Source organism: Denticeps clupeoides, chromosome 13 (assembly GCF_900700375.1).
Source record: "Denticeps clupeoides chromosome 13, fDenClu1.1, whole genome shotgun sequence".
Taxonomy (NCBI): Eukaryota; Metazoa; Chordata; class Actinopteri; order Clupeiformes; family Denticipitidae; genus Denticeps; species Denticeps clupeoides.
The window spans coordinates 2,308,834-2,335,037 of NC_041719.1; the positions used below are offsets into that span (position 1 = coordinate 2,308,834).

Consider the following 26,204-nt stretch of genomic DNA (forward strand, 5'->3'; position numbering starts at 1 on the left):
CCGGTCCGGCTCGGGGATCCAGGCTCGGACATCGGAAAACTTTCCGCTCCCCCCCCCCCCACCCAGGCAGACGGTGGGAGCGGAGAACGTATCCCGGTGTCGGGGAGAGACGAGCCTCCAAAGTGCCTCCCCCCGCCTGACACACACACACACACACACACACACACACACACACACACACACACACACCGCTGGAGCTCGGCGAGACGGCAGATTTTCCCTGAGAAACCCGCAGCACGTTCCTCAGCGTTCCGCTCCGCTCCTCCTCAGCCGGCAGATTGATGAGTGCGGCGGCGGCGCCGTGGGACCCGGTGCCAAGGCAGATGAGGCGAGGGGCACAATGAGGCGGGCACGCTCGTCTCCAGGTGCCCGCAGCCGCGCGCTCGTTACGTGAGTCAGCACCGAAATCTCCAGAAGAGAACGGGGGGGGGAGCGGGGGTTGGGAGCTGCACCGGCGTCTGCAGCCTCTAAACCAGAGTGCGGTGAGGGGGGGGGGGGGGTCACCAACATCAATCAGCTGACACTTCCTTCCTGCGGCCGGTGCTACGCCGCTTTCACAGCTGGTGGGGGGGTCACGGGGTCGCGGGGGAAACATGGCTGGCCGGCCGCGGGTGCAGCGAACGCTCTCAAGTTGGACGAACTTTCCCCTCAGTCGGCAAATATGATGCGGAGCCCCTTTTACCAAGAAGAACACTGCATGCAGGGCATCCCGGAGAGAAGAAGCAGGTAAGATCGGCGGTGTGTTTCACGGACACAAGCTGAGAAGAGGAGAATTCTTGTAAATTGTCATTTTACTGATGTACAAAAGCGTATAAGAACCTTTGTAGGAGCACTGCTGACAGAGTTAAAATGTGATTCCGTAAACGAACGGCGCGATTAAATGAACGGAAACATCTTGAGGCCTTGACTTGTACAAATTTAGTAATGGTTTACGTAGCTCCCGAGTGTAGCCATCTGAACGTAATAAATAAGATTGGTGCTGCAAAGTGCATTGCGGGGTACAAGGCAATGTTAATGATACAGGCCGCATGACGGAAGGCAGCAGGCTCTCATGTCATCGTTGTCGCGGGCTTCGTTGGGATTCTAGGCGGAACTGGGCTGCAGAAGCCCTTTCCCCCACCTCCTCCTCCGCTTCCAGAGCTAATGCACTTATGGCCCCGGAGGCTCAGCAACATTATCTGCAGCCTTATTACTCTCTATTGCTGATGACAAGGCATGAAAGGAGAGTCCTCCGCGGAGAACGGGCCGTGGAAACAAATGGGGAAAGAAGAAAAAAGGACAAAGTGAGTGAAAATGTTTGCGGGAGGGCCCTCAATCCTGCGCGGTGACACGTTTTCACAGCCTCGTTTTAAACACATGAGGGGCAGGGGCGGCCCCGTAATCAGAAGGTTGCCGGTAAGAATCCCGACCCGCCGAGGTGCCACTGAGCAAAGCACCGTCCCCACACACTGCCCCCCGGGCGCCTGTCATGGCCGCCCACTGCTCACTCAGGGTGATTGTTAAATACAGAGCACTGTGTGCTGTGCTGCAGTGTTTCACAATGACAATCACTTCACTTTCACTAATTCTGAATTACCCATAATTATAGTTCATATTAGAATTTCTTCATCATGCCTCATAATAAACTTGATCAACCTCCATGTTATCCGTCTGTGTTTTTAAACTACAAACCTGCTGAACTTATCCTGAATAAACACACAGTTAATGAGCTACAATGCTTAATTTGAGCTTGAACTGTAGTAGGGACAGAGTGTTAATTAAAAAGGAAAAAGAGAGCTAGGCCACGCAGTTTATTGTAAGCTGAAATACATTTAAAATGATAAATAGGACACAGACTAAACGGCCATGGGTGTGACCGAGGTGTGTTTAATCAAATGTAATTTGAATATCCTTGTGTGCAGTGTTTTATTAAAAGTAGGCCTTTGCTTAATTAGGCTTAATAAAGGGGAACGTTTACATCAGGTCGACGCCGCATTCACTTGACAAATCGCCCTCCGCCTCTGATAAGCTGCTTTTTACTGAGCTTGTTCATGAATGAGGACTGACAGACACAATTGGCATGCACTGATGGTAATTAATATCTATGTTGGAAATTAATTCAGGGTATTATCATGATGCAGAAGGGATGGCAGAGAAAAATAAATAAATAAATAAATAAAATAAATAAATAAATAATCGCTGGGTGCAGACAGAAACTACCTGTCTGAGGCGGGGACGTCTGTAGATTTCACGACAGAACTCAAAGCCACATGCCCATGAACGTCCTGGTGAATAATTTAACCCGATGGGAACTGTTGGGGTTACACAGGAACGAGATCGGCCAATTCCTGTTAGTTAAAATCATATGTCTTTTAACCGCAGCCCTCCACAGTAGAGGCAGTCTCACAGTCAATTGCAACATATGCTGTTTCAATTTATGTATGTGCAATAATAATAATAATAATAATAATAATAATACATATCTTCAGTACTAATCAGATACAGATGTAGTCAAAATCACAACAGTAACTTTTTTGTCATATTGCAATATGTGCAATAAATTCATGAAATTAACATTTCACAAATCAAGCATAACATTTTATATATATACACACACACACACACACACACACACACACAGGCCCGTGTAAAATAAAACGAGCCAGGCCATATTTAAAACCCAAATGTACACACACACAATGCAGCGTATATGTAATGAAAGAAAACTCGTCCAACGTACACACACACAGCATGGACAGGAAAGAGGAAGAAAGAAATAAAACATTATCTGCATGTCTGCAACTGGCATGCACTATGGCCACTCAGCGCCATCTAGTGCTCGCAGATCATATACACAGCATGAAGTAAAATGAAGCAGAGAGGCGGGGGGGATACGCAACTGCAACACACCACAACCTCACCAAGCCAACGATGAGGAGTCAAAACCAGACACCAACATATGAAAAAAAAACTTAATAATGATTAAAAAAAAACAAGCGAAACCAGCACAGCGTTGCAGATCGGCGTGCGGTGTTACCTGGAAGAGCACGTGGCTCGGAGCGTACAGCGTGGAGAACGCCGGCACCTCCTCTCCCCCCAACGCAGACGGCCCGTCGAAGATGCACTCCAGAGACTCTACCTACAGAGGGGCGCGCAACTGAGCGGTCACTGAGAACGCAGCAGCACGGGCGGCGGTGGTGGTGATGGTGATGATGAAGAAGAGGAAGGGGGACACACGGTCACGCGCTGGGACACACGGTCACAGCTGCCTTGGCCGGAACGAAAATGCTAAAACCAGTAAGCGGAGCCGACGATGGCAGACAGCAGCCAACACGTTACCAAAGCAGCAACACACGCACAAAACACGGCAGCAGAATCCAACCAAAAACACAGAGATCTTATGTACGATACTGATGCGCGTTCAGTGCATCAAGCGTTTATCATCATAATAAGCGCTCTATAGGGCATGCATACGTATACACACTCACATATATATGCGAGTGTGTGCATGCATGTCCTACAGGACACTAAAGTGCGTCTATTATGGCAGTTTTATGTCTATAAATTATGGCCACAGATAAACGTACAAATTCAAATGGGAATATTTTGCTGGGTTTTGTGCCAAAGTACACGTCTTGAAATTTCCGTTGCTTTTCACGTAGGTTTATTAAGCTAATATATATATATATATATATATATATATATATATTTCCCCCCCCCCCCGCGCATTTACGGGATTGAGTACAGTTTTTTCTTGTTTTTAAGTTAGAAATAATTAGCTTGTGTGAAAACTTTAAACTGACAAACTTTAGCTGACATGGAAACAAAGACATGCAACGAAGAACCAGCTAGCAAATGATTTGAATAAATTAATATGCAGACTCTTACTAATGAAAGCTTGAAACACACACACACCACAAATACAGAACATCAAAACGCTTTCACACACCACTGGGCTAAGATGGCCGCCCGTAAACATGAACATTCTTCACAGGAAGAAAGAGGCTGAAAACCTCCACGCACGGAAGCAAGCTGTGACGTTCCCACAAGCAGCGGACCGCGAGGACTCATGCGTCCGTTCACACGGCGACCCTGTACAGGCCCTGGTGATGGGTCCAGGGCCGGCTGTTTCTCTAAGTCACGCCGCCGCCCCCAGCACATCAGCGGGCCTTACAGGTACCGACCAGTCGCACGGGGAGCAACAAGATGGCCCGTCCATCTGGTGCTGCGGACCAAGCCAGAGTCCCAGCAGCGTCACGCCGAGCCCCCGTTCTCGGGACAGGACGTGAGCGCGCAAATCCAGGCTTTTGCGGAAGCGCCGGGTCACCTGCTTGCTTGCTTGCTGGTCCTAAACGTCACTATAAATAGCCTGACTCCTGCGGTCCTGCTGAGGGACGCTTGTGCAGGATTCCTGCGAAATGTGGACGAACTGGGACGGTGAACCGTTAAAATTCCATTCCCATGTTAATATTGAAAAGCCCCTTGAAGTGTGAGGGCAAATTGAATTTGCTCCCGCTCCACTGCCGGGACGACGAGCCGGATTGACGGGCACCCTCGGCCCTTCATGCAACGCAGCTCAAGCAAGCAAGCAGGCCGGCACGTGCACAACAAGACTTTCAGCTCACAACTACACAGCAGCCGTCGGAACGAGCCACAAGGTGGAGACACACGTCTATTCTCCATAGACGAGGCAAGAAGTAAAATGCGGCATGTTTTTAAACGTAATAAAGATCAGAATAAATATAATAAAATAATCACATTGATGATGGGACAGTTAAAGAAAAGTGTGTAAAAAAAATTTAAATATGTTTAAGAAAATGAGAAACCGAGAGCATGTATATTTGACGCCATGTTTATGATTTATGACTTGATGTGCAATTCTAGTCTAAACAAGTGATCCACACTGGGGATTTATTGATCCAGTATTAATAAAATATATCCAGAGTGACTTACAATCAGTAGTTACAGGGACAGTCCCCCCTGGAGACACTTACAACCCCCTGGTTGTAAGTGGGATTTGAACCTGGGTCTTCATAGGCGAGTGTGTTACCCACTAGGCTAGTTACTAGTTACTAGCATAGCTGGTGAAGTCACTTATGGTTAAATTTGCAGTAGGGTCCTGTTGACGACTAGTTCTTGCCAATTGTTGCCAAAACACCGTGACATTCATGAAGGATTGTCAGTCAGCTGAAACGAAGCACTTTTAATTATAATCACCCTTTCTCTCTCTCTCGGGCCGAGACCACCACCGGCAGAGCTCCGAGGAGGCCAGAACATCACACGCGCTGCCCGATGACTGGTGCCGCGAAGTTAATCATTTTCGCTGATGGCTTTCTGCCTCCCCTCCAACGGCGGCATGCAGGAAAGGTGAAGCGCTGAAATGTGCCATTTTCCGGAACATTACGTCCCAGCGCTGAGCTTTGGAATAGATGCATTCGCTGGCACAGATTAGCAAGGACAATTGCCACTTGCCCCTGAAATTCATTAGCATCCGAGCGGAGCCAGAACAGCAGAGGGTTCGGAGCAGCCGCTACGGCGCACCGATGAGAAATGTCACGTCATGACTCACGAGGAGGGGGGAGAAGGGACGATATATCGGGGCTGTGACAAATGTAAATATTCCACGTGCTTAAAATAACGCCATCGGCGAACGAGGCTTGAGGGTGGGCGTGCCCGCTGGGCAACCACACAGAGTGATTGGCCGGACGGGGACATTTATATTATTTTTTTTTTTTTCGCAGCAAAGCAAGTTTGGTGACCATGAATAAAAATGCCGGTTGGTGATCTCGATGCGAGGGAAAACCAGCAGGATGGGTGGACCCGGCAGGGTGACTCCTGCTTCAGACGCGTGCAAGACGGCCGCGTCAAGGTGAACGTCCACGGTGGTCCACACACACGCCCGTACGGGCTACACGCATCCATGTAGAACGAGCGACGCCTCTCCGGTACGCATGCATTCGTCGGCGTTACTACAGCGCTGCGTGGGGGTTGTCGGGACGCAGCTCGGTGTCCTCGGGTGCTTTTTTTTTTTTGTCCAAAAATATACGCGTGCGGCGCGTCGGCCAGAGCGGGAGGGCGTGCTCTGATTGGCGGCGGGCGCGTGCAGGGCTCTGGGTGGTGGGAATGCGGATGGGTTCACTGGAGCGTGTGTTGCAGGCTCTGCCGCGCGCTGCGCATTTTGAAACGTGTGTGTATGCACGCCATGTGTTCGGTCTGTAAGATGTAAACAAACATTGGATGGACAAAAAAAAAATTAAATGTATTAAAAAGCACGAAGATAGCAAATGGGGGGGGAAAGAAAACAAAAAACAGGTACAATGCCTTGGTTGCATAATTTGTTCTGACAGAATAACGATCAATTTAATCCTAAATCAATAATTAATATAAAATGCAGAACTGGAAAGCACTATGGAGCCAGGGCACTGCTGATGGGAAAAAAAAAAAAGCGATTTAAAAGGACATTAAAATGTCAAGATTCTGATTTTTATTACACTCTGTGACGGGCTGCGTGGCGCCTGCGGTCGTACCTTCATGGGGGAGATGTGCGCCTGAGAGACGTAGCCGTGGACGTTCTCGATCTGCGAGATGTTCTTCTCGGACACCTGCACCAGTTCTGGCGCTGGCATCTCGCTGGGCAGCTGAGGAGAGCTGTGCTCCGCCGGTGACGTGGGGTCTTCATCCTGGTACCGGTACTTCTACACACAGACAGACACGGAGAAGAAGAGGTCAAGCTAGTGGTTCTACAGCAGCATGATCTTTTTAGGGGTGTAATCAACAGAATTTAGAACAAGACATAATGCGTCACCTGTCCATGAAGTGTTTTGTACTGCTCTGTACGAGCTATGTGAAGATCAAAGGGGACACTTCCTGCCGGTCGGACAGAAGTGAAGTGATTGTCATTGTGATACACAGCAGCAAAGCACACGGTGACATAGTGAAATTTGTCCTCTGCATTTAACCCATCACCCTGGGTGAGCAGTGGGCGGCCATGACAGGCGCCCGGGGACCAGTGTGTGGGGACGGTGCTTTGCTCAGTGGCACCTTGGCGGATCGGGATTCAAACCGGCAACCTTCTGATTACGGGGCCGCTTCCTTAACCGCTACGCCACCACCGCCCCGTTTGACCCGACCAAGGGACAAAAACATACAGAGAATCTGCCACTACAAGTGAATGAATAAGATTTTGTTGCTGCCCTCGGGCACCAGATGGTGCCATTTTGACATCTTCCATGCAGAGTTTACCCCCAAACACGTATTACTGTATTTATCAGACACTCTTATCCGATTAAAACCAGAAGTTACAGGAACCGTCCCATTAGGGACTGTCAGGGTGAAGTGTCCTGCACAGGGACACAAGAGATGTTTCAATATTCTGATTCATAGCTCATAGCTACTACCACCCTAGAAGGCCCAGAAATGAATAAACTTAAATTTAAGTTCCTCAAAACAAGCATCTCCAACTTGGGTGGTAGTAGCCTAGTGGGTAACACACTCATCTATGAACCAGAAGACCCAGGTTCAAATCCCACTTACTACCATCGTGTCCCTGAGCAAGACACTTAACCCTGAGTGTCTCCAGGGGGGGGGACTGTCCCTGTAACTACTGAAAGTCGCTCTGGATAAGGGCGTCTGGTAAATGCTGTAAATGTACTACAATTCATGAGTATAGAGTGATATGGGAATTAAATCACATTTAACAGGCGGAGGAGTCTGGGCAAAACCAAAATCAGTAGTTACTCTAGAAACATGGCTGCCTGGGCTGGCAGAAAAGGGCTGCGAGTCAGGTCTGTGATTCCGTTTGTAAGATTCTACCGCATTGCCGATTCTCCTCACTAACACACCTGCAGAACGTTCAATTTACTTGCCGTTGAGAAGCTGCGCTCGCAGTTTTAAAATGCAGAATAACATGCATGGCACTGGTTCCTGGTCAAATAAAATTAATCGGGGTAAAGCAGTAAAGCAGAAAAGATGACTTTCTTAAAAACACTGACTTCTATATGTGTGTGTATATAATGCAAATGTGATGTGAGCCTCAAGGCAACAGCCTCACGATGCAGCGTCTCGTGTCGAGGGCATGCAAATGAAATCAAATCATATATAACCACACACATTTATATGATATATATATATATGGTTTCAGCAGGGCATTCTATCGTAACAAAACTGGACAAGAATTTGGTTCTCTTTCTTCAGGCATCAGGCCCATTACATTTCAGCAAAACAGTGCTGAAAGTCTTTTTCCACACAGGCACATACACAAAATAACACAAGTAATTTACTGACTTAAGAAAAAGAAAAAAAAAAAAGTGGACAAAGCAAGAGCTTTTCTTTACATTTATTGACCCATTTTACAAGTACTTCTAATAATATAAGAGCAACGGAAATCTGCCGAGCTGACAAGACACTTTGGAAGACCTCGAAGTGCCCTAGAACAGAACAGAACAGAAAAAAAAAAAAACCTGAGCGGAGTGGGTAGGAGGCGGCGTAGCGTCCGTAATGCTCGCCCCGTGGTCCCGAGTCCCCTGCAGAGTCATCAGAGTGACACCAAACCGACTCGGTCACGACGACACACGCAGAAACGGAGGAGAAGGGCAGGACATGGACGTTAAATCCTCCAGAACGAGGAAGAAGGGTGAGCCGCCAGTCACGCGTACAGGCCCCTCCCCCTTTTTAAACCCTGTTCATATGAAGTTCATGTTCTGGGTGTCACACAGCCTAGGAGAAAATCTGCTGGATGTTCAGGGTACGAAGGCGGGTGCCGCTGCTGCGCCCGTCTGCACGGAAGAGAGGGCGGAGCTCTCCATGGCCCCGGCTTCGGGTGCACAGACGGGCCTCTGCACGGTCAGTCGGGCCGGGTAATGAGCTGCTGGCCGGTCCGCTTCTCCCACCCGGCCCCTCCTGATGGACAGAAGCCCATCTGACATCAGCTCACAGCAACAGCAGACAAACTGGGTCGAAAGACGGAGGATCCACCAACTTCTCGGCGAACACTGAAGCGGCGAAACTAAGGCCGGCGACTGACACCGCGACCGGCGACGAGACGTTCCGATTTCACGTGTAGGCAGCGTACGAGCGGGAGGAAGGCAGTCCCACCGCTGTCAAACTCCAGCTCCCACTGCTCCTGGGTACTCGCGCATGTATGAATCTTTCATGTTCTGAGGAGCCCGTCCCCAACCTGCCAGGGAACCTGCTGTCTGATTCAGAGTCCTCTCGCAGCTCCAGACACTCTGGCGCGGCTATGGAAACCGTGTACGATTAAACCGCACGAACGTCCATAAACTCTTAGTTCCGCCTTTCCAACATACAGGTAACCAGCAAGTGGTCCCACCTTCTGTTATTCAGTTGAAAATAAGTAAAACCTGTGCAGTCTTACTCAGACAGAATGGTGCTGCTCTTCCCACCCGTGCTCAATGGACGAGGGACCTTATGTCCTGTCTAAGCCTCGAAAAGATACGCCACTCGATTAGCGATACCAACAAAGAATTTTACACGCCTTCAGTCCCCGAATCCGACCATTAGTATTACCCAATAAAGTTCCAGAAACAACATTGTCGTCTTGTTCTTTTTAATTAATCAATCTGGCATGAGGACGGGGTTATTATTATGTGGAAAGTTTGTTGGGTTTAGAATTGCACACATTATTATCGTTATTGTTCTTCAAATATGACTAAATGGCCATTTTTCATATAATACTCCACTGCAATGTTACCCGATCTTTGTATGTAACTCTTTCAGAATTGACTTACTAAGTGAGCTCTTTTTTTATATTGTGTGCATTGTATTTTATTTATTTTGTTGCTTAAAATCAATAAAAATATATTTGAGGAAAAATCCAGTAGGTATAAACGTGGCTACATAAGCGAGTGGCGGGAAAATATAACCCATGACAGCCGTGAACGTGTGAAGTCATGTGATCCATAATCGATCAAGCGGCACGAGCTACCTGCGTCCGAGACTCCTGAAGGAGGCGTCCTCCCCAGCACCCCCCAACGCTCACCGAGCATCGCTAATCTAATTTAGCGCCGACGGGATGGAGACGGGACGGATGCCATGTTGCATTCGGGTGCGGCGTGACGACAGGAGGATGCTCTCCCCGCCATACGCGAATGAGCGGTTCTCATTTAAACGTGCTCCAGACGCTGTTCATTTATTCTTCGCACTGCTTATCGTCTCGAGCTGCGATTTTGCACTAGTACTGGTGTCAGGAAGCTGTATGATGCATCTTCCAGAATAACGTTAATAAATAATAATCCAGGCTGGGGCTGTGGGACCTCTGAATAAATATGTATGCGATTAAAAGAAGGGACAACGACATGATGATATCGCAATGCGATTTAAACTTGTCTGAGGGGGAGGGGACGAGAATTATTTCAGGAAACCCACAGGTCACATGACTCACAAGAGGACAGTCGAGTTTGTTATTTGGTCATGTGACCGGACCAAGTGGATACGCAATTCTAACCCATTTCAAAAGCACACAGAAGAAACGGCAAGCCATCGACCCCGCCGAGCGGCGCTGCAGGTCCTAAAGAGATACAAAATTGCGCTACATTAGTTATTGTTACTGATAAATGAAGGACCACAAGGTGGCTTTTAAGCCCAAATATGAACTCCAGTGTACTACAATGCTGCTGCTGGGACCGTGTAATTAGGCAAAATAAAGACGGCAACCTACAAATTGCTTTGGTACAGTGTTGTTCAGCATGGTTCATATTTATTATTGTGGCACATTTCCTTTGTGAGGATGTATCGCCCACCTCTGGTGTCCATTAGCTAATTTAGTAATGGCTGACCAGCTTCCAAGGTGTGTGTACGTACGCTCTCACACACACACGCGGCACTAGGGACATATGGCTGGGGTGGGGGAGGCTGTTGTCCTCCACAGGAAACCCCCCCCCCCGCAGCATCCCTCTCCTGTCGCTGTTCCGGAACAGGCCTCAGCCAGAGCGCGAGTGTGGGTGGGACCGTCCTGGATGCGAACTCGGGACACGTTCTGACATTCGCAGAGCTGTAAATGTGTCGATTGATTAATTACAGGGACAAAAATAAATAAATAAATAAATAAATATATATATATATATATATATATATATATATATATATATATATATATATATATATATCTATATATATATATATATATATATATATATATATATATATATATATATATATATATATATATAGATAGATAGATAGATAGATAGATAGATAAATAGATCTGCCCCGCCCCCTTCTGTCCCGCATGGTTACGATGGGCTGGTTATCATCGCCACGGATTCCTATTCCCATCAGGAGCGCCAGGCCACGGCAGGATTAAAGTCTCCTCCACCCATCCTCCCTCTCCATTTCTTCCCAGCCGTCGTTACGTCACATGGTCAGAGGGCAAATTTAACGTAATCACGGGCGGCTTCGCGCAGCTACGCTCCCCCCGGAGAGCAGAGCTTATTCGAGGGGTGTAAAAAGTTTTTTTTTTTTTTTTTACGTAACTGATTCGTCCTAATTAATAAACGAGGCTCCGGCGAGAGCGGAGACGTTGGAGAGAGGGGAGCGAAAGCTGAGGATCTCAGCGTTCCATACACGAGACCGGATTACATAACGCTCGAACACAACGGGCCGCAGTCACCGCAACGCGGGGCCCGGGACCGTTAGCGGAGAATGAAAGAATCGGGCTAATTAAGACGAGGGAGCGCTCGCGCGCCGCCGCCGCGGCCCTCTGTGAATTCGGCCGTTTGCTAAAACCACTCCCCTTCCGGGCCAAGCAGGAGGCGAGATGACTGAAACGCGCAGCGTTCCTCGAGTCGGGCGGGCGCGAGTCTCATTTTTCACGGCCGAAACGAGGACAAACGCGGGGTTCTGCTCACAATGCCGAGGCGCACCTGGCTCCTTTTACATTCGCAAAAAAAGGAGACCGCGAGTGACTCGACTCGGGCAGAAATCAAGCGAACGGCGCCGGGATTCCCAGGAACCAAATCCAGACCTTCAACGGAGGAGCAGGAAGCAGCTACGTGACGGAAAGTGACTATGACGTAACAATTCTTACAACTAGACCCGTTTACACAACCAAATGTTGGGAAAAAAAAACCTACTCTGTTAAAGTCGGGGTCAACATCCATTAAATAGTGTGCCGATCATACGGAGCGTAAGAGTTCGTCATATAATGAATTTGTGAATGGATTCTCCGCAGGGACAGGCGATCGTATGGTGTTGACCGATGATCGCGATGGCGGAGTGCCCCAAAAACTAGGGCAGGCGAACAAGAGCATGGAGGCTAGACATTAACTTTAGCATCATTAACACGCACAACGAAATGAGAGAGTAAACGTGTGCGTGTGTGCGCATCACTGCATGCGTTTACGACTCCACAGACAATCCTTACGTTGCAACGTAAGCCAATCAGATTTTAGCGTGGGCGGGCTTTTATTTAACTTTTCAAGTAGTTAAATAAAAGTTTCAGTTTCAGTCTGGCATCATCTAGAAATAAATGTAATAAATGTATTTATTTATTTTAAATAGCACCCAGCCCCAATTCATTAATGCATAGTTTGTACTTTGTAAATCCTGTAAAGACTGAAACTACTAAAAACGGTTTTAATGGTGTGATTTCAACATGACTTAACATCTGGCCACAAGTCAGAGCAGAGAGCAGGAGGAGGACAGAACTAATAAAACACCTCCACAGGACATGTAAAGGAGTCCACGAGACACCGGAATGCATGCACACGTAAAGTCTTGGACAAATGTAGAGGTTCTGATGTGAATATTCTTAGTTTAGTAGTTTCTTGATTGTCCCATCTATGTTGGCACCACAGTCAGAAGATCAGAAGACGTGGCCTGAACTGGGACTACGGTGATAACGGAAGAAAAAGCATTATTACCTCCAGCCCAGTCTTTTACAGTCATATAAAGTTATACGAATCACTTGGTTTATCAGTGCAATTGATTGCTGCACTGATTAGTTTTCCGTTTCTCACACGAGGGCATGAAGACGCATTCAGCTGCGTTGCAGATTTGCATCTTGGCACCGTTCCCTCAGAGACGCGGAGCCCGGAGTCATTAATAGCGGAATCATCATCACGGCACGTAAAATCGCTGCATTATTGATACACGTCACCGTTTGAGGCAACAGCCGGACCAGAATCAATGTGCTCGAATTAATTAACAACCAACTGGACAAAAATCCGCGTTTGAAAGTCCATCTTCCGAGACGCAGCCGAGCGTGGCCTTCCCCGAACCCTCCAGAGAAAAGGTCATGTGCATCATATAAATTACGCGGCGTAAAACAAACCACCGCGGGGCTAAATTTAACCACGAGTCCGATAATCTGCCCTAATCTGCCTCCCCTCACACCCGCAGCCACGAGCAGCTCATCCCGGCGTGGCGTGGAAAGTTGAAGAGACGAGAACCACACAAATTATTCCCCGTATTCCCATTCGCGGAGCACGACGGAGGTCCCGCCGTCACGTGTCCTTCATTTCAACTGGAGAACACCGCGGTCATCTGGGTAAATGGCATCAAACGGAGTCGGCATCCACAGATCCCAGAATTCCCCGACCCACGAGCGTCAACGCTGGCCCGCAGGGAACTGCTGCCGAGTCCACGCTGCTCAGACGCTGCAGTTCAAAATAGTCCAACATCAAAGCGGACGGTCCCAGTTCGGCATTAAATCAACATTCGGCAGAGTTGGACCGAATCAAGCCGCCACGCAGAGCTTTTTAAATCTTGGAATCTTCGACCACAAAGAAAGCACCAGAGCTTAGGTGACAGGGTGACTAGAACCTCCTGAACATGCAGGTGGAACTAGTCAATGGCAGCTAACGTCCTGGACGTCCTGGGTCGGGATTGAGGTCTAAAAAAAATGTCTCGGAATTGTTCGAACATTTACAAATTATCACAATCGCTACGAAATGTCACTTTTCCACATCATCTGTAAAGTGAGTAAGATGTAGCACAACATGATCAGATGGGGCCAAATAAAACGAAATAATCCAAGAGATCAAGCGATTAAAAAGGAAAACGGGCCGAGCGATACGCTTCACGTCGGGCAAGGCAGCGCAAGAACACCAGTACGTGTACACACACACACACACCCACACACACACACACGCAGAGTAAGTAATTGGAACACAAGCAAGGATACCCAGGGGTCCGGGCGGTTACATAATGAAAAGAACTTGGCATTCCCCGGCGAGGGGACAGGGCAGCGGGCTTTACGAGACGCGGAATCCGGCCAGCGCGCGTCTACCCGCGACGCCGTTAACGCGGCAAATACGTAAATAAAAAACAGAAGACGCCGGGCGAGCTCCTTCGGGCGCGGGTTCTAATCCACTTCCGCGTCCTACCTTGCATCCGAACATGAGCGAGATGGTGCTGTTGGTGCAGGCGACTTTGCAGTGGCACAACATCGGCGAGAAGCAGTCCAAGTTTTTGACGCTGGGTGACATGTTGTCGTCGGCCGGGCGCTCGGACCCGTCAGCGGCCGCGGCGGCAGACCGGCGCCCTGGAGAGCCCCGCTGCCTCCTGTCCGCCTTCTTCATTCAGCCTCATCGCCCCGGCACCGGCGGTCAGAGGAGGGGCGCGCAGCCTTCGTCCGCCGTCCTCGGGCCCGCCCCCCCGGAGCGGATGAGTGCCGTCCCTCCCGCGAGCCGCGGCGAGCTCCCTGCGAGGGGAGGAGACGCGGTCCCTGCTGACGGAGACCGAGCCCCTTTGGCCGGAGGAGCGGTGACGCTGATGGTGGGGGGAGCTACGCGAGCGTGCGTGCGCGTGAGAACGCCGGGTCTTTCCGCTCCCTCCCTCCCTCCCTCCCTCGCTCACTCCATCAACGCACCTCCACTTCCACGCACAGAGGAGACGCTCCGGCACTTTCCGCTGCGCCCGAGCCAGACCCGTGGGGGGAGGGGCTTGGTGCCGGCGGGCGAGTAAAGCCATGACAGGCGGGCCCTGGCGAAACTCACGCCGTTTCATCCAACAGCTGATCTCGGCGCTTGACCTCTGGATTAGAGAGGTCAAACCTCCGCTCCGATTAACGCGACGGAACGGAACGAGGGGAGGAGGAGCCTCACATCGCTTGGCTATCATAAGGGAACGGGGAAACTCCACTCGTCACAGGAGACGAAGGGTCAAGGAGTGTGGCGGAGAGGCTCCTCCCCTCCCGTCCACCGTTCCCTTCTTCAGTCCAGCCGCCATAAACCAGCCGAGCGGTTACATCATCCGAGCGCGGCGGCACACTTAATAAAATGATGGTGCATCATCCAAAATATCACACACCACGCCTTTAATAAGCAGAGTGTGGGGCTTTTATATCAGGCCGTAATCAAAGAGACGTCTGGTACGAAACGAGTCGAACAAGCGCGGCCTCTTTAACGAAAAACAACCCCCCCCCCCCAGTCCCGCCCCCAACAACAGCAGCCAGCGAGTCACAGAGGGCCACCGGCCTGACGGACAGCGGAGACCCTCAGACCAGTTCCCGTCAGCACGGCCGAGACGTCTGGCAGAGCGGGACGGGACCGGACGGTGATCCCTCACCCGACAGAAGAAGATGAGCGGCGTACCGTTTACGTTAACGCGCCAGCAACCTTAAGGTCTGACACAGAAGAAAAATGAAGATAGTTTTACAGTAACATCAGAGACACACACAAAAATTAAAAATGAACTGTTATGGGGAAAACCAACAATATCAGGGCGTGTTTAGCAAGATGAAAATTACCAAGACGACTGGCTGACGAGGAAATAAAAAATAGTTTCACAGTTTTATAAATGACCAGTCCATTATCATTACAAACTCAATTTTTCAAACACCAAAAAACTGCCTGACGTACAGCGGTATAACGTGTCAGTATAACAACGTAAGCTGTGCGATTTTTAATTTGGAAAAGTGACTAACCCCGCGGTTTAGTTTAAAGTAAAGTGAAAGTGAAGTGATTGTCACATGTGATACACAGCAGCACAGCACACAGTGCACACAGTGAAATTTGTCCTCTGCATTTAACCCATCACCCTGAGTGAGCAGTGGGCAGCCATGACCGGCGCCCGGGGAGCAGTGTGTGGGGACGGTGCTTTGCTCAGTGGCACCTCAGTGGTACCTTGGCGGATCGGGATTCGAACCGGCAACCTTCTGATTACGGGGCCGCTTCCTTAACCGCTAGGCCACCACTGCCCACAAAGACGTGGTCGAGCACTCCCCTGCCGCAAACTCGCATGGACCCCCCCCCCCAAAAAAAAAAAAAAAGAGACGCCGCCACCTCCTCCTCGGCTCACCTTGATCGAGGCGCCGTGCGCATTCAGCACTCCGGCTCCGCAGATAAGCGGGCGGGAGCGGGGCCCGATGTTAATCGCCGCGGAGCGCCGGCAACGCGCCGCTATCTGGATCACGGAGTGCTGAGTTCCGCCGATGGCATCTACGACTCGCGCCGGGAGGGCGCGGAACACGCTGTGCGACTTCCAGCCGTTTCACTGACAAAAGCGGATTCGCGGATGCCGGGAAACGGGAGTCGAGGTTATAATAATTAATGCAGCGTTAGCCCTGCGCGTCTCAAACGTTTCAATAGGGACGGAAACGTCTTTAATATGACGGCCGGTGAATTGGCCCGGTGCTTAGATGTTAATCTGACATTCAGATGGGACAGAGGCGGCCTAGCGGGAAACGAAACGGAGCCGCAATCGGAAAGGTTGCTGGTTCGAATTCCCGACCAAGGTGCCACTGAGCTCCATTCACGGCTTCGCTTTCACTTGGAAGAAGCAACTTTGCTGGGACCGGCGCCACCACGAGCGTGACGGACCCTTCACACATGACCGTCCAAAATCATCTTCACGCCATTAATTACGTCTGTTAAGTGAAAGTTGTCACTTCTGTCGTCGAATTCATAACCGTTTTAAGCAAAGGGGGACCGGGATGAACGCTGTTGGTCCATTTTACCATTAATGGTGATGTTTATTCTACATTTTACAGCATTTATCAGACGCCCTTATCCAGAGCGACTTACAATCAGTAGTTGCAGGGGACAGTCTCCCTGGAGCAACTTAACCCTAAGTGTCTTGCTCAGGGACACAATGGTAGTAAGTGGGATTCGAACCCGGGTCTTCTGGTCCATAGGCGAGTGTGTTACCCACTAGGCTACTACCACCCTACGGACCCCTTCAATTCAGCCACTGAGGTCTTAGTTTTAAACTAAACCGTGGGGTTAGTCACTTTTCCAAAGGACAGACAGCGTTTTCAACAATCGCACAGCTTACGTTGTAATACGACGACACATTATACTGTTTTTGTGTGTTGTTATATACTGTTTTGTGTGTTGAATATGTTATAATAATTGAGTTTGTAATGAGGCCTGGTCAATTATACGACTGTGATAAAAACTCGTCAGCCAGTCATCTTGGTAGTTTTCGTCTTGCTAAACACGCCCTGACGTTGTTGGTTTTCCCCACAACAGTTAAGATTTTTTTTGTTTTTGGTGTGTGTCATTGACGTTACTGTAAAACAACCTTAATTTGTGTAACAGAGCATCACACCTTTTTACTTCCTTCCATATTTTAAAAACCCTTGTGTAGATGTTAAGTACTCAGCAGACTATGGACAGAGGTTGAAAAGTGGAATAACACCATACGTGCTAAATAAAGTGACCGTTTTGGCGTACACCAAACAACGCCATTTGTTCCGTTGTTATGCCGGACACTACTGTTAGGAACCTTGGGATCCTTGCGGCCCGAGTTCAATTGTTTCCTTCAAGCTCCAAGCAGAGACGACTGCCACCGGGCTGCCGGGGTCTCCAGACAGCATCTCCTTCATCAGAGGCCGCCGCCCGCGTTCAGAGACACGGAGGCCAAGCCTCATTAACAGCAATTAGCCTCCATGGTGCGTGACGGGACATGACCCTCCAGGGCCTTTCTGCCGGCCCCTGGAATGCCTGGTGACTCCGGTCAGCAGGTCGATTTGCCATCCATCAGTCCTCATAAGACGCCGCCGAGTAACATTAACCCAGAGACACTCAATCATCTCGCCGCATCCTTTTCCGGAAACTTTCCAAGATCCGCAGTGCGAGCATTTAGACACCTACAGACGTTTAAGTAAAGTGACAACAAGCAGCTCTATGGGGTCGGTAACACACCGTTCTACAGACAGGGCGGTTTCTGGCAACGTATTCTGGAGAAGTTCTGTTTTAAAATAGATTTTTTTTTTTTTACTTTTAATATGCAAATATATTCGCTATGATGTGTTTTTTTGGTGGACTAATTAGGTCTTACTGAGAATCCAATGTTGGCCGAATTATTTGGTGGGCTGTGCCAACTTCTGACGTCCTTTCAGCGTTCGCTGAGAACGGAGGGAGGAGAGCTGACACGGAGCAAAGACAAAAGGATAGAACACAGGAGGAATTAAGGAGAGCAGAGGCTTAGTCTATAGACAGGGCAGATACGCTCAACTGGCCCCAGACCAACATTGTGCATTCTGGGATTAAAGGGGCATTTAATAAAAGTCGTTACGTTTTGTTACAAACACCTACAAGATTCCCAGTTTGAACACCAATCATGATCCAAACAGTTATATAGAACGTAGGAATTCACCACTTTCACGTCATCTGCATGAGAAGAAGTGAAACAAACCAAAAAAGCGTAAGAAAATGTAGACTGGATGGTTACTAATAGATCGTTTTTCTTTCATTGCCGCTCTTTACTCCGTTTCAGTTGGCACGGCTTTAAAATGGACTCCACTGACCGCGCCCGCGGTTACTCTCTCCAACCGGATTCTCAGCTGACTGCATATTTACAGACGTCGTGCGTGAGCGGTGACAAGTACAGCAGTGCAAAAGGGCAGAGGAGGAGAGCGGCGGGGCGATGCGGCACCTCCATGTTCACTAGAGGAGGTGTGATGGGTGGACAGGAACAGGGACTAGTGCATCAAAAGTGTGTGTGTGTGTGTGTGCGTGTGTATGTGTCAGTCTACATAGAGCAGGGCTGACAGACAGCAAGCAGAGAACTAAAAAGCCCACCGCGGTGAAGATCAGAAATAATGAGTCTGGTCCAACAAAGCCGGAGAGGACGTATTGTGCCCAGTATAGAGTCTCCCTCTCCACTCGCGCTGGGAAAATGGACTCTTTGTGGACGCTCCTTCCTGCCCCGCTGGCAAAAAGAGTGGCGGTAAGAATCTACCATAATGCTCCCGGGCTACCTGTGTGGAAGTAGTGTAAAGGGGACAGGCTGACCAATCACAGGGCTTCAATTCATGTCTCTCGCACACATACATCAACGCGTGTTTAAGCGTGTGCGCTTTCGCTCCGGCAACCATTTGGAATCTTACACACGGTGACTTCTGCCCCTGCAAAGCCTCATGGGACGTCCCCCGGGGGTAACCCGGCACGGCGAGTGAAGCGCAGAAGGCGGGTTTCCTCCGCTAACTGATTTGCTGCTCTGCAGCGCCCTCCTCTGGACAAAACCTGCACCGCGTCCCCACAGGCCATTCTCTTTCTGGCAGGCTTCCTGGACGAGCATTTAATTAGCTTCTGACATGACCTTAAACCTTAATCACTAACAATAACCACCGGCATATGCATGTCAAAACAGAACAAACAAAAACACGGGCGGAGCAGAAGCCCAGTTCTAATGGTTATTACACGTGATTATTGATTAGGGAATCCCTACTGTGCAAAATTCTGTTCATTTGGATAAATTACATACTTTGTGTTTACACCTACAACGGTAGCTTGATCGGGGAGACAGCACTCACATTTCCGGTGTTTACCAGGCGCCCTTGTCCAGAGCGCCTTGCCATCAGTAGTGACATGGACAGTCTCAGGGGGGACACAAGGGTAGTAAGCGGGGTTTAAACCTGGGACTACCACCCCTCCACCAACCAGAGACCCCCGCTAACACACCTTACACCCACGGACGTGGCACTTCACCGTGGGAGCGATTACCCACTACATTACGGCGCGAACGCGGTGACGCCAGGCCGGGGCGGCGCTGGCCGCTTATTGGAACGGAGGCAACTCTGCTGCCAGAATTACGGACTCGGTTCCTGCCGAACGTCATACGTGGTTTTATTATATTTAAAGAACGAATCAACTGTGGCTGCCCTGATACCTGTTCAGCTGTGGAAATTACCCCGGCAGGTACACCGTTCCAGTAAATTCTTAATAAAAATGTTTCATCGTCAACAGAAATTAAAATGATCACCGTGCGGCAATAATAACCTTTTTATTAGACTCCTAGTAGTCACAGTTACCAGTGGACTAAAATAAGGAGGAGGTCACGTCTAACGGAAGCGCACAACTACAAAAATAAAGCGGAAGTGAAGTGGTTGTCTTTGGGATGCACAGCACACAGTGACACGGTGATATGAGTCCTCTGTATTTAACCATCACCCTTGGTGAGCAGTGGGCGGCCATGACAGGCGCCCAGGGAGCAGTGTATGGGGACGGTGCTTTGCTCATTGGCACCATGGCGCTTTGGGATTCGAACCGGTGAATTACGGGTTCGATTATGGCTTCCTTACCCGCAAGACCACCACTGCCCGAATGACACTAATAATGCGAAGTGACGAGGATATTTGCTGCAGCTACTTTACCGTAATGTCGGATACGAGCAGTAATCCGCAGCGGGAACTGGGGTGACACTGTGATGTTACTGTGTGACATTTACAGCATTACCAGACGCCCTTATCCAGAGCGACTTACAATCAGTAGTTACAGGGACAGTCCCCCCCTGGAGACACTCAGGGTTAAGTGTCCTGCTCAGGGACACAATGGTAGTAAGTGGGATTTGAACCTGGGTCTTCTGGTTCATAGGCGAGTGTGTTACCCCACTAGGCTACTGACGACTGGACGACCGACTGACTGGAAACCTGCAGCCAGTGACAGAGGAAGTCACCAGCCGAAAATACCGCTGTCATTCTGGGTCGAGCGGCTGTGTGACGAAGAAGAGGGGGGCATCCTGCCCTTCAGCCAGGCCAGGGCTGCACACAGGCATGCTGGACCGGACTGCAGGGCTGCATGCCAATCAGAAGAAAACTAAAAATCACCAAGAACCACCATTTACATAAAAAAAAAAAAAAGGTCACCAAAGAAATGTGTCACCCCAGTGAGGGTGGTGGCCTGTGGATGGCTGCAGTATAAATAGCCAGTGGTGGGGTTGGAGGCACCGCTATCCCTCGGCCGCACGTGGCTGGACTAAGCCCGGCAGGGGCGGCCGAGAGCCGCTGACATCCACACACACACACACACACACACACACACACACACACACACGGCGGAAAGTGGGCGCTCCCTGACACACACAGCCAGACACAGGCATGTCACACCTCCCCCTGCAGACATCTGTTATGCAAGACAAAAGCAGGCTCCCGTGATGTCCATTCTTACAGTGAGATTTTGCCGGTTCGGTTTATACACACCTAAACGCCATTTTTATTTATTTATCTTGCTAGCGCCAGCCGAACGAAGCTTGTTGGCCACCGGGCTGCCTGCCGTGGAAAAACCTTCCCTCGGCTGCCGTTACCGGCTCTGCCAAATAAAAACGCCCCTTTGGCGAGAGGGGGCCGCCCGCCGGTGCCGAGGAAGCAGGAGCATCTGCGCCGAGCGCACGGCCTCGGTGGGGGCAGGCGGGCTGTTTTTAGCACGGCCTGCTTCAGAGCGGCGCGGCTCCGCCCCCACCGGACGTACCTGGACGGTGCTCCTCTCCGCTGCCACCGAGCTGAAATCGCAGAGCCACCTGGGGGATTCCACGCGGCTGATAAAATGGGACTATGGAGGACCGGAGGTCAACCAGCAGGCAAAATAACGTTGAACGTTGAGCTTAGGGCTTGGCAACTGATCAGTATTTTAAGATATATAATTTTATTTATTTCTTCATTTAAACAAAAATACAATATAGATGTCACTTCACTTTTCTGATTATCCCACCTCTCTCCTGCAATGAAAACTATTAAGGCTCTACGGCCAGATATGATTTTTGGCCCATAGCTGATATCATTATATAAAAATGGATGCCATAACTACAAGTGCACAGTCACCAATAGACTCTGTAAATTAAGAGGCGGATTTCGCAGGTTTCTGTTGACAAAAAAAAAAAAAAAAAAGAAGGAACAGGTCATGTGGCCTAAAATAGAGGAAACAATAGCCAGCGGCACAACGCGTTCTGGCTTTATTCAGGTAATGATTCCACCCTGACCAGTGGTTGGCAAGCAATGGTCAGAGTCAGATGGAACTTCTGCTTACAGAACGATTAAAAGAACACAAGGCTTGCGCTCAACAATTAGTTCATAAAAATGCTCATAAAAAGTATTTATTTATTTAGAAGCTGAATTAGCTGTTGACCCTGCTCTATGAATATGAGGATGTGCGAGATTAATTAAATACTCTTTCTGACGAACATTGCATCATTAACAACGGTGCAGAAAAGGAGGTCACGATCACAAAAACCGACTCCAGCAGTTACACTCGATAATGGCACGTTTAAAATGCAGTAAGAGCACTGCACTACGGACAGGAATCAATGCAGGTCAGGGGGTCAGCTTGGCGCCGTTTTTAAACGGGACCTGGGTATCCTGCACGAGGACAGGTTCTCTGAGGACTGCAGGGACACAGCGGGCCTGAGTAAACAGGCTTTGAACTAAATCCACACACACACACACACACACACACACACACACACAAATATCTATGTGGGTAACACAGCATCCACACCTACTTCTACCAAAAAAAAAATAGGAATTAACAAAATGAGATAAAAGGCAATGCTGGGCACAGGGTGCAACCTCACCAGACAAAATCCACACAGAGCTCAGATGTTCATGCTGTAGTGACTATTAGAGGTGTGAGACCGGTCTTCACCGGTCCGACATTACTTCATACATTACTGTAATCAGAAGGTTGCCGGTTCGAATCCCGATCCGCCCTGGTGCCATTGAGGTGCTACTGAGCAAAGCATTTACATTTACAGCATTTATCAGACTTATCCAGAGCGACTTACAATCAGTAGTTACAGGGAAAGGCCCCCCCCCCCCGGAGACACTCAGGGTTAAGTGTCTTGCTCAGGGACACGATGGTAGTAAGTGGGATTTCATAGGCGAGTGTGTCACCACTAGGCTACTACCACCAGCACCGTGCCCACACGCTGCTCCCCGGGCGCTTGTCATGGCTGCCCACTGCTCACCAAGGGTGATGGTTAAATACAGAGGTTAAATTCACCGTGTGCACTGCTGTGTACCACAATGACAATCACTTCACTTTGAGACGTCCGTGGAGTCAGGCAAGCGCTGACTGAACGGCAACAGTTCAGGTTTCTTTTCATCACAACAAACATAGCACGCTACCGGGGTTTTGTAAGCTCCCGGTACGGCCAATAATGTCGTGGTGTATATCTCTGGACACTCAGGGACTGGTAAGATCAGCCTTTCCTCCATTTCTGCCTTGTGTGTGTGTGTTTCGAAGGACAGCCTTCATTCCAGTGGTCGCCTGAAAATACGTCACGTTGCGCAAGTCCCACGCATTGCAACTTTGACCGCGATGCGCACACAAGGCCGCCAAGTGGCGCATCGCGGAACTGCTGTACTCCGATCAGGAAGCCAGAGTCACAACCCGCACTACCTTTTAACCAGGATTTTTAAATGCCGCCAGAAGTTAAACCAGCAACGTCATTATGATATAATCGATTATGTTCTGCAATGAATCTGTGATTAATAAATTATAAGCTTTATTTCAACACCCCTGATGATCCATGCATGATCCAATAAAAAAAATTAAATCATTATCTTTAGCCTGGGTCACTGGCATCATCATCCCGATGAAGCCACGTCTCCCCCCTTCAGGACTTAACATTACACCGATGAAGAGAAGAATCTCGGTCTTAACCAGCATTTCAAAAAGGAAGTAAACCATCTAAATGCACATGTTGGTAAAACGGGAACAATCCCCTGAAATCTTAAGCAACCATCTTCAGACGCACCACCTATTTTCCTGCAATCCTCTGCGAACTCCACCCCGCTGGCTTCTTAAGACGGCATCAACTCTACTTTACAGGTTTAAAATATCTCAGCAACCGAGGCAGCGTCTGTCTCGGGGGGCAGACATGACAACTGGCTGCGTGGAGACAGATCCTTTGAATGCAGCACGCAGGGGTCAGGGGTTCAAAGCACTTTCGAGTTCCTTTAGAGCGCAAGGACGAATCAAAAAGAGAGCCTGGCAACGCGGAGGCGCACGTCAACCACGCCGCCGCTGCCACCTCGCAGCGTAAAAACTATTTTAGAATCGCGTGTCGCGCCGTCGCTTGGCCTCGCCACAACACGGAGCGATTCGGAGACGCCGAAACGGCGCAGCACGTCGTGTCTGAGGACCGCTGAGATGCAGCAGAATTCCGCACAACGCACCTCATCTCAGAACCAGGGAGACCAAAATTACGTCTCCCAACCAGCCTCTGGACAGAATATCTCGTTGCATGTTTAGAAATTAGAGAAACAGTTTAATTCATATTTATGAGCAAAGCACCGTCCCCCACACACTGCTCCCCGGGCGCCTGTCATGGCTGCCCACTGCTCACCAAGGGTGATGGGATAAACACAGAGGACAAATTTCACTGTGTGCACCGTGCGCTGTGCTGCTGTGTATCACAAGTGACAATCACTTCACTTCACGGTTTGACTGTTGCCCAGATGAACTATATATCAGTATGGAATGTTGTTGTAACTTTTTTTTTTTTTTCGGAGAAACTTTGCTTCGTTTCACTACGTACAGTCTAACATGTGTGTGAGAATCAAGTTTAGCATTATTGTCATTTCATCTACATGTTCATTAAGGGGAACGTTTGCCAGGGTGGTAGAAGCCTAGTGGGCAACACACTCGTCTATGAACCAGAAGACCCAGGTTCAAATCCCATTTACTACCATCGTGTCCCTGAGCAAGACACTTAACCCTGAGAGTTCCTTTCTGGTTTTATTATTATAAATCCTTCCTGTGACTGTGATTGCTTTTTTTGATTGTTTAAAGCATTGTGTCCTTGCATTGTACTGCAGTGATGATGTAGATACAGCAGATCTTCGCCACACGCAACATCTGTAAGCTCCCGGGGACCTTACGTCACCATATTCATGTCCCACACACACAAACAGACACACACACACTGCGGAGAGCAAACTGTGCGTATGTGTGTATAATATGTTTAGCAAGTCTGTTTACGGCACATATGACAAACAGTAAACGAGTGTGTGTGGAGAGGAACTGTGACTAAAAGCCCTTTGTGCAAGTGTGTGTGTGTGTATGGTGGAGGTGGTGAGTGGGCAGCCGGTGAGTCATGGAGCGGCGTGTGTTCGGCCACGCTCCCTGCTGGCACCCACCTGCCTTAACCTCTTAAGCTCCGCGCAGAGACCACACACCAGCCTGGAGGGGCGGGGGGGTCAGGTCACTTTCAACACACTCCGTAAACACCACATCACGGCATATAGAGGAATGTCCTGTAACCATGACGACCAGCGCTCTACATGTCACAAGGTCCCCCCCCAAGGATACCCGAAAGAAAAAAAATATATATTTAAATTATATTATAAATCTATATCTAAATTATATTTAATAAGACTATATAGAAGCTGTTAGGCTAATGTCCTTAGCCTACTGCAAATAAACGTCCATTAGGAAAATGCAAGAGCTAATTTTCTGAAGTCATTAAAATGCAAGGAGTTAATTCTCTTAATGCACAGCACTCAATCAGGTGTTAGCCTAATTCAATCATTACCGCCTTCGGGGCGCAAACGAATCGGTGTTAAAGTAATCAGGATTACTGTAGATACAAAGCGCTGGCAATCCTGCGTCCGTAAGATGCCGCAGAGGATGTTGCATTTAGATCAGGTCACACATGACCGGGAAATTGTTTTAAAAAGTATGTTCATTTATACACACTGTCGTAAAAAAAAACATCAATCAAAAAAACGTGACGGGACCGTCCTGGAACGATGTAACCGTAATAACGTCAATCATTCTTTTCCCCCCTCCCCTTACCGGTCCTGACAAGTCACAACCATCAGAGCACGTCAGATAGCACACTCAGCTTTGGCAGAGAGCAATTTTCCAACATGGAATTGATGAAAACAAGGTTCTCGTTGTAAATTACTGTTAGTGATTGAATATCTGCAGACATGTAGAGAGGTTTATCAGCATCGATTAATCTCGAGTTCTGACCGATCGATGCAGTGTTCACTAACGCGACATACCACTTTATTGATTACTAGAAAAACATTTTACAATTAA

At 49.0% G+C, this 26,204-nt stretch overlaps 1 protein-coding gene across 15 annotated transcripts in view; it reads right to left on the reverse strand.

The window, feature by feature from the left end:
- Positions 1-26,204, reverse strand: part of dlg1a (discs large MAGUK scaffold protein 1a) — an 83,356-nt gene that overhangs the window by 41,564 nt on the left and 15,588 nt on the right. For 7 of the 15 annotated variants that reach the window (XM_029001004.1, XM_029001008.1, XM_029001010.1 and 4 more), the window contains one exon: positions 6,507-6,674. In XM_029001004.1, the coding sequence (XP_028856837.1) occupies positions 6,507-6,674 (168 nt within the window). Of the gene's footprint in view, positions 1-3,016; positions 3,119-6,506; positions 6,675-8,438; positions 8,499-14,321; positions 14,662-26,204 lie in introns of those variants that run through there. The other 8 variants (XM_029001002.1, XM_029001005.1, XM_029001003.1 and 5 more) reach the window with 3 other exon arrangements.